The following is an 8,602-nucleotide window of genomic DNA, read 5'->3' on the forward strand; positions in this document are numbered from 1 at the left end:
CTGCTGTTCCTAAATTGTCCACTGGGGGTCTTTTTTTCCCTTAACAGTTGAGGTAACACTGAAAACTGAAGACTAAATCAAAAGTGGAAGGTAGCTGTTAGCATTGGCACCAAAGACAAACGCTGATATAGTTTATAGTTTAATTCTGTAAAGAGTGCTTGAAATGTAAACGTTCGTGGTAAAACGAAGGAAAAACTTTGGAAAGATTACGACGCTAACATGTTACCTCAGATGGGGCAGTTTGTGGAGGGTGAGCTGAAACAAGTTGGACATCCCTGAACGAGAATTTCAAACAACCAACACAAAGTACACATCATAGTTTACATTTCAGTCCGGCGTAACTTGTGCTGTAGTTCTTCGGGGTTTATTTTGCAAACCTTAATTTTTATTGACATCAAGACACCGATTATAAAAAGGTGCTACAGAGGTTGTTTTTTTTTAAACACTTGCTACAGTTTTGCATATATTAATCTGATGTGTGAGGTCATTAAAGGTTTTCAACGTCCAGAGCAAATACAACATGTGTATGTCAGGATGCATCAGAAAAAAAAAAAGTATAAATATTTTCAAAAATAAGACCTAAACTTGAAGCATTCTGTTAGATAAAAGTAGTCTGATTACTCATCTCAGCATCACTCAGACTGAAGTGAAGAACGTTTGGCAAACGCACAATGTTTTGGCAGCAACACGTAAAAGAGTGAAACCAAGGAAACCTGTGAGTCTACTCTGTCTTCTTCAAACTAGAAAATCTCCAGCAGTAATCTCACCCGAACACTCAGATTAGCAAGATCACAGTTTGGACTTTCTGTCCGAATTCTTGTTTAAATCTCAGAATTCATCATAAAAAAACTGATTGAAGTGTGAAATGAGACATTTCATGAAGCTTCTGTTCACCAGCGTTAGCAACTGACCGCTATAGCCTGAAAAATCTAATCATGAGCTGTAAACTGTAAACACTGTGACGCTATAAACTAAATGTCTTCCACACCTGTGTCTTGATAAATACTGTATGTCAAATAACATACAAACTGGTATGAAAGTGTTTTTTTAATCTTCCTTGATATCTGGCTTTTACTCTGAAATGAGGGCTTTTAATTTGCAATGTAAAACTTTAAATCACATTTTGACTGATTACAATAATTTTTTCCATTTTCATGACTTTCCTGTACGTTGTTGCTAAAACTTTGTTCTGAACTTTCCCATTTTCGCCTTTAAGACTCACACAGATCTGTTGTTTTTGCATAGGAACTTAAGGATCAAGGCTGTGATTTTTTTTTTTTAAAGTCCCATAAATCTCTAATTTAAGTCACAATAAAGCTAAAAAAAAAACACCAGTTAAATATACTTTTGACTTTTATAGCTCCTTATAAAAATCAGCATGTGTGCAAACTCACAGTTAAATCAAAACTACAAAGCTTCTTTGTAGATTTTACATCGTTGCACAAAGAAATTTAATAATCCATTTATTGCATTTTCAAGGTTGTATAACGAAGAAAACTTTGCAAAGTTGAAATCCTCACAGTGAACACTAAACCACGGATATGTTTCCAAGCTAAGATTATTAGCTTATCAGCAGCTACATTTAGGCTCCGGAAGAAGATGTGAAGAATAAACTGAAAAAACTTTGATTACAGATTTGTTTTCTCTAAAAACTTAATGAACAATCGAGGAATCGCAGTGGATTTTACCAAAGGCAACCAAGGAGATGCTAACAGCCTAGATAGCATCAGATTATGATACGTTGTGATGCTGTTTTAATCTGATAAATTTAATCTGGGCTATTTGTTATATTTTCAAATCTCAAACTGATCTCTTCCACTTGTATTGCAGGTATAATAAAAAATAACGTAAATAAATCTCTTATAAAGTAAAACTCTTTTTTAGCCCGTGCTAGCCTGCTAACATTAGCTCATGAGTTTCCCAGTTAGCACGTAAACATGTTAGCTTCCTGTTTGATGTATGGATACTTTGATAGCTGGTAGAAAACTGCTGTACTTTCTTATTTATTCACTTTGTTTCCAACTCCAAGAGGAAATATAGAAGCTCATCCGCTGATGGGAGCAGGTTAGCATTTAAAAAAACAACTGAATTTGGCACACCTGTAGGGGTTGTGGCGTGTGTGTGTGTGTGTGTGTGTGTGTGTGTGTGTGTGTGTGTGTGTGTGTGTGTGTGTGTGTGTCTGTGTCTATGTGTGTGTGTGTGTGTGTGTGTGTGTGTGTGTGTGTGTGTGTGTGTGTGTGTGTGTGTGTGTGTGTGTGTGTGTGTGTGTGTGTCTACCAGCCCTCCACCTCCACCACGAAGGGCTCTTTGACGGGAATCCTCCCGCTGTTGACGATCACACACTCGGTGTACGGCAGGTTCCTGTCGTTGGTGTCCTGGAGCTCGATGGTGTGAACTACAGACTGACACACACACACGCACACGCACGCGCACGCACACGCACACGCACACGCACACGCACACGCACACGCACACGCACACACACACACACACACACACACACACACACACACACACACACACACACACACACTTCAATATGTTAGCTAAGCTAACATTAGCACACTGCTGACTAATTCCAGTTCCCGTTGCAGCTTCTACAAATGTGCCTGCTGGGAGAACTTTTTAAACCAAACACTGGACTTTGTGCCCCAGTTAGTGGATTAGAAATAAATAATCAATCTTCACCACAACCCAGACATGTTTAGACCGGGGGTCCGTTCTAAATCCTGCGTCACATGCTAACGTGTTAGCTGCCTAGCATGTTTCACAGGTTAACTGGTAAACTTATAAAGAGAAACCAAACAAAGAATTATGGAAGGTCCAAAACAGGTAAAATAACTGAAAACAGCTAAAAGCACTTAAAAAGCAAAGATGGCTGCGGCCAAAGTAAAGATGTGTAAAGAATGGGTTGACAACCGTCCCTTGAAAAACGGAATCGTCTCGTATTCTCAAACAAAGGTATACGTCCCGTATTGAGCTGGAAAGGGACTGCAGGGAGGACAAAGTGCGTGATAATAATCTTCATGTTAAGTTTACTTTTGTCTCAGTACTTGAAATGAAATAATGTGCATGCTTTATTATTAGTTGAGGTGTGTAAAGCTGTCCTCATGTTGACTTTGTCTCATGTGATGTTTGGAGTATCTCGCCAAGAACTGTGCTTAGTTAGCAGCTTGCTTTACTGTAGGAGGAATCCTTATTAATGGTGAGTTTTAAAAAAATATTTAAGTTACTTTACTGGCCGTTTACTTCCTCTGACCCCCTGAAATTAATTACGACCTATCTATTTGTAGGTAATATAATATGAATTATGTGTTAAAATTTAGTCTGTTGTGTTAAAATATGTGATCCATCTGTCATCTGTCTCAACACAGCAATCTGTGCTTGATTGACTCATTTAGTTATTTTTTAACCTTATTATTGGAAGAACGTTTGTTCTAAAGTCATTTTGTTCAAGTGGCCACGAGCATGGTCAGCTCCGTGACAATTCAGTTAATTTAGAGTAACTGCAGTGTATATGAAGATGGTGTTTCTTTCACCAGGGATCATTAAATAGTATTTAAAGTGATGGGCTTTGCACAGAATATCTGTTTGTAGAGAAAACCGTGTCTCCGTGTTGTGTGTACTGGTACTGGTAGATAGATTTAGGTTCAATTTAGATTATTTCATGTTGTGATGTATATTTGGCAATATGTTATTTATATAACATAGTAAAAACGTACAAGTAAACTAATCAATACTTTTAGTACAGAGTCAATGTAATGATTTACTTTTTCTCCTGACTATTTTTCATTTGTCCACGATAATTTACTCCCGCAGAATTTGTCTTTCAATGTGTTCTTGGTTGTTATGTTAAAGGAATATTAATTAATCTACATTCTTACTGAGCTTACATTAGATTGTGACAATGCTCAGAACATCATTTTAATGCATTTGTTAGGTTATATTGAGATTTACAGGAAACCTCCTAAGTATTTCAGCATTTTCATAATTTTGTGTTCTTATTAGTACTTTTTCTTACAGTTTGAAAGAGCGCATTGAGAAGAAGACAAACTGTTTGAGGTATCTTTCCATAAATGATTGTGAAGTGTTGTTATTTCCAGTGTTGGACAGTGTCTTCATTGTACTCCATGTACACCCACCAACAACCCCTTGTTTACTAGAAATGACCACTCCAGGTACATTTGTGTGGTTTTAAGAGTGTTGATCGTCTTCCTGGGGAAAACAAGTCAAATCAGGCTGCCTGTACTTCACACAGTCTGTCCTCTTCATGCCGACTTTCTGCTCTTCTAAATGGGACTAAACTGCTCTGTTGTCCGTCTCCTGTTTCAGTCTCATGTCTTCACCATCAGGAGGATGAGTGTGTGTCCTAAGAAGCCTGGTTGTTTCCTTTAATTAAGATCAATATACTCTCCTTAAGGAGGACCGGGTAAGTTGATCACTGGATATTGTCCATGTAGCAGTGTTACCTGCTTCTTCTTCAAATGGAACATTTATTCTGAAGAGTCTCCAGAAGAATGAAACATTCATAGATAAATGACATCCCAAAATATTTAAACTTTTTTCATACTTATGTTCTTTAATAGAAAAATAACTAAATGAAAAAATGATATTTTAATGAATACAATATTTGCTAAAAACTAAAAAGTAAAGTTTATAGGTACTTTGAATCAAGTTTCGAGTTTAAATATAGCATACTGGCCGGTTAGGTTTAAGAAAATAGAACTTTTTCAAGACTTTGTGATTTGCAGCTTGATCTTGGCAACTCAGTAGTTCATCAGTTCATCTTACATTTCGATCATAACAAGAGTGTTGGCTTGAGTCTGTACTGTAGACAAATATACTGTGTGAGGATTATGCCCTGAATATCCCGAAAGTAGTTTTTTTGTTATACATTTGTAAAGCTGTGCACTCACATTAGTACAGAGATCCACAGGTTCAGTTGAAGTAACAAAGTACTCCATCAGGTCACTTTCACTACGTAGAGCAGGAGAGTCAATCATAAGGCCTGGGGGCCAATTCAGGCCAAACCACCAAGCAAAAGGTCAAACTTTCAAAGAGGCCAACTATCAAACGTAGTTTCTGATACAGAGGAAATGTTAAAATGTCTCTAAAGACAAAGTAAAATAGTACCTAAGTTGATTGGAGCTGTCTGGTTCATCTCACTGTGATAGTAGTTTGGGACTATAGAAATGAAAACACTCAGGTAACTACACAGTATAACATGTTTCATGTTTGTGTTTTTTTGTGCTGCTGAGGATGTGGAGGGGACCTCACCTCAGTTACACATTCAGAGGACAAGAGTGTTTCAGAAGATGTGGAGTCATCTTTGAAGGCTTCAAATTCTCCCACAACATGGAACGTACCATAGTGACATTCATCTTTCTATTTGGGCTGATCTAAACCCTGGATATCAGTTTCTAAGACACTTGAAGAACATATTTGAGTTTTCCCAGAAGATCCTCATGAATTTGGACGCACACAGGCTCAGCATGAAAATTCAGCAGCTGAAAAGGAACTGAACTTAACATTTTCTGAACGGAGCCGCATGTTAACCTGCTTTTGACTAATACCGACTTTTCCTGCATCGAATTGAACTCAGTCGGATCTGAACTGATTCCAGTTTGGTCTGCCGTGAAGTGATCCTGGTCTGAACTGAAGCTGCTCAGTGATTCTGTGAAAATGGTGTGGGGTCCAAAGAACAATGCTTTGTCATTATATTTGATAAGATAAGATAAGATATCCCTTTATTTATCTCACATGTGGAGAAACACTGTGGAGTCATTTCAGTAACAGTGAAGCAGACGAGGCTTCACGGATCAGAAATAAGTTCCTGGAAGCATCGCCTCAGACTCTTTTTAATGGAAGTTCAGGTTAAAGTTTTAAAGCAGTTGAAATGAGTGCAGCGTGTGTTTCCTGTGTATCCTCAGTCTGATTGTGTTCTCATCATGAGGCTCGTCGTGGCGCTCCGACTCACCATCCCGTCCAGGACTTTTCCAAACACCACGTGTTTCCCGTCGAGCCACGGCGCTCTGGCAGCCAGGATGAAGAACTGAGAGCCGTTAGTGTCCGGTCCGGCGTTCGCCATGCTCACCTGACACACACACACACACACACACACACATTGTTTAATGTGTGTGTGTGTGTGTGTGTGTGTGTGTGTGTGTGTGTGTGTGTGTGTGTTGCTCACCCAGCCTGCTCCTGAGTGCTTCAGTCTGAAGTTCTCATCGGTGAAAGTTGTCCCGTAGATGCTGTGACCTGCAGCACAGGTTTCAGTCAGAGATGCTGCGTCGCTCCTCCACAACAATTATTTAAACTTTATCACAAGATCTTCCTCTGTTTTACTTCCAACTTTAACTTTGTGACCAATCACTTCTCGCATTGCTTTTCTTTTTCTTTACATTATGACTTATTTGCTGCCATTGTTTGAGAACTTTTCAGAGAACTATGACCGCACTCATAAGACACAGCTAGCACCATGATGATGCCTCCACCATGCTCACCATTAAAAAGCTTTATCTGATTTCAGCAGGACATAACACGCGAGTCCGCCTCGTGATGCTCCCACCACCGTGCCTGTGCTGAAGCCACCTGAATGTCGGAGGACAAGGTTCTCACCTCCGGTCCCGTCTCCAGCCGTGAAGTCTCCTCCCTGGACCATGAAGTCCTTGATGACTCGGTGGAACTTGGTGCCTTTGTAGCCGTATCCTTTCTGACGGAGACACGCAAAGAGATGTGTTACTGAGAAGGGATCCAATCAGACCAATCACAACAATATGGCCAGTCTGTGTGTGCGTGTCACCTCTCCGGTTGCCAGGGCAACGAAGTTGCCGACAGTGATGGGAACGACTTCTCCAAACAGGCCGATGACGATGCGTCCAACCTCGTGACCTGAAACTGTGATGTCGAAGAAGACCTGGATAGGAGGAAGAGAGGCTGCACTGAGAGGGAGGGGGAGGGGCTTGTAGATGTAGGGGGTGGAGCAAAGCCCACCTACTGTCTGTGTCTACAGCAAACATCATTAGCATTAGCAGCCTTGAGCTTCTCTTTCTAGGAGCTGTCTGCTTGTTGGTAGTTCATGTAATCTGGTCCTCATTGTCACAAGTTCATAATTCAGTTTTTTAAAGAAGGGCTAACGACTAGATTATAGAGCATCTTCTCCCTCTAACATCCAGATTATAGAGCATCTTCCTCCTCGAACATCCAGATTATAGAGCATCTTCCACCTCTAACATCAAGATTATAGAGCATCTTCCTCACCTAACATCCAGATTATAGTGCATCTTCCTCACCTAACATCCAGATTATAGAGTATCTTCCTCCCCTAACATTCAGATTATAGTGCATCTTCCTCACCTAACATCCAGATTATAGTGCATCTTTCTCACCTAACATCCAGATTATAGAGCATCTTCCTCCCCTAACATCCATATTATAGAGCATCTTGCTCACCTAACATCCAGATGATGGTGCATCTTCCTCCCCTAACATTCAGATTATAGAGCATCTTCCTCACCTAACATCCAGATTATAGAGCATCTTCCTCACCTAACATCCAGATTATAGAGCATCTTCTTCCCCTAACTCCCAGATTACAGAGCATCTTCCACCTCTAACATCAAGATTATAGAGGATCTTCCTCACCTAACATCCAGATTATAGAGCATCTTCCTCCCCTAACATCCATATTATAGAGCATCTTCCTCCCCTAACATCCAAATTATAGAGCATCTTCCCCCCCTAACATCCAGATTATAGAGCATCTTCCTCCCCTAACACTCAGATTATAGAGCATCTTCCTTTTACTGATTTATACTGCACATGCCGCACTGCGCAGCACGAAACAGCTGGACTGACGTGTGTGCAGCTGTGGGCTGTCACACTTATTCTAGAAGAATCTTCATGGCCTCCCCCACGTCCACACACACACACACACACACACACACACACACACACACACACACACACACACACACACACACACACACACACACACACACACACACACACACACACACACACACACACACCTTCTCGGTGACTCTCGGTCCGGTCCTGGACGCTGCTCCGGAGCTCGGCTGCAGGCAGGCGGCAGAGAGGAGCAGGAGAGCCGGGAGGCAGAGGACGCAGCGGGGCTCCATGTTGTTTCGTTCCCGGAGCGGAGCGGCGGAGCAGCGGCGGCAGGAACCGGTGTGGAGGAGCGGACACGGAGGAAATCACAGCGGCTCACAGCAGGAGGATGGAGGAAGATGACGCGCCGCTCCGCACGCCGTTACGTCACATGAGCGCGCTCTCATGTGGGCGGGGCCTGAGTGAAGCCCCACCCACTGTGTAGAACAAGATAATTATTTTTTAATAGTCGATTATTAGATTATCATAAGCTTCAATTGAGTGGAATCTGATCTCCCTACCATCTCCTGTCATTATAAATCGGGTCTGAGCGGAGTGATATTTAGAGACATATTTCATGGTAGGAGTTGTTGTAAATATATTTCACCACAAGTTCTACTGGGGCTTCACCAGCCCCAGTAGAACTTCCATTGGTAATGACGTTCACCCATTCATAAACAGGAAGTTTTCTTTTGTTGTTATTTTATTTTTT

The 8,602-nt window shown here is 41.0% G+C and overlaps 1 protein-coding gene across 1 annotated transcript; it reads right to left on the minus strand.

The window, feature by feature from the left end:
• Positions 1–2,273: 2,273 nt before the first annotated feature.
• ppic (peptidylprolyl isomerase C) lies at positions 2,274–8,141 on the minus strand (the record flags this gene model as incomplete). The annotated part of the gene is made up of 6 exons (XM_080467462.1): positions 2,274–2,402; positions 5,978–6,094; positions 6,191–6,258; positions 6,619–6,712; positions 6,803–6,916; positions 8,031–8,141. The coding sequence occupies 6 exons, from the start codon at positions 8,139–8,141 to the stop codon at positions 2,274–2,276; spliced, it is 633 nt and encodes a 210-aa protein (XP_080323588.1).
• Positions 8,142–8,602: the final 461 nt, after the last annotated feature.

The sequence above is a fragment of the Lipophrys pholis genome (genome assembly GCF_963383615.2).
Source record: "Lipophrys pholis genome assembly, chromosome: 7".
Taxonomy (NCBI): Eukaryota; Metazoa; Chordata; class Actinopteri; order Blenniiformes; family Blenniidae; genus Lipophrys; species Lipophrys pholis.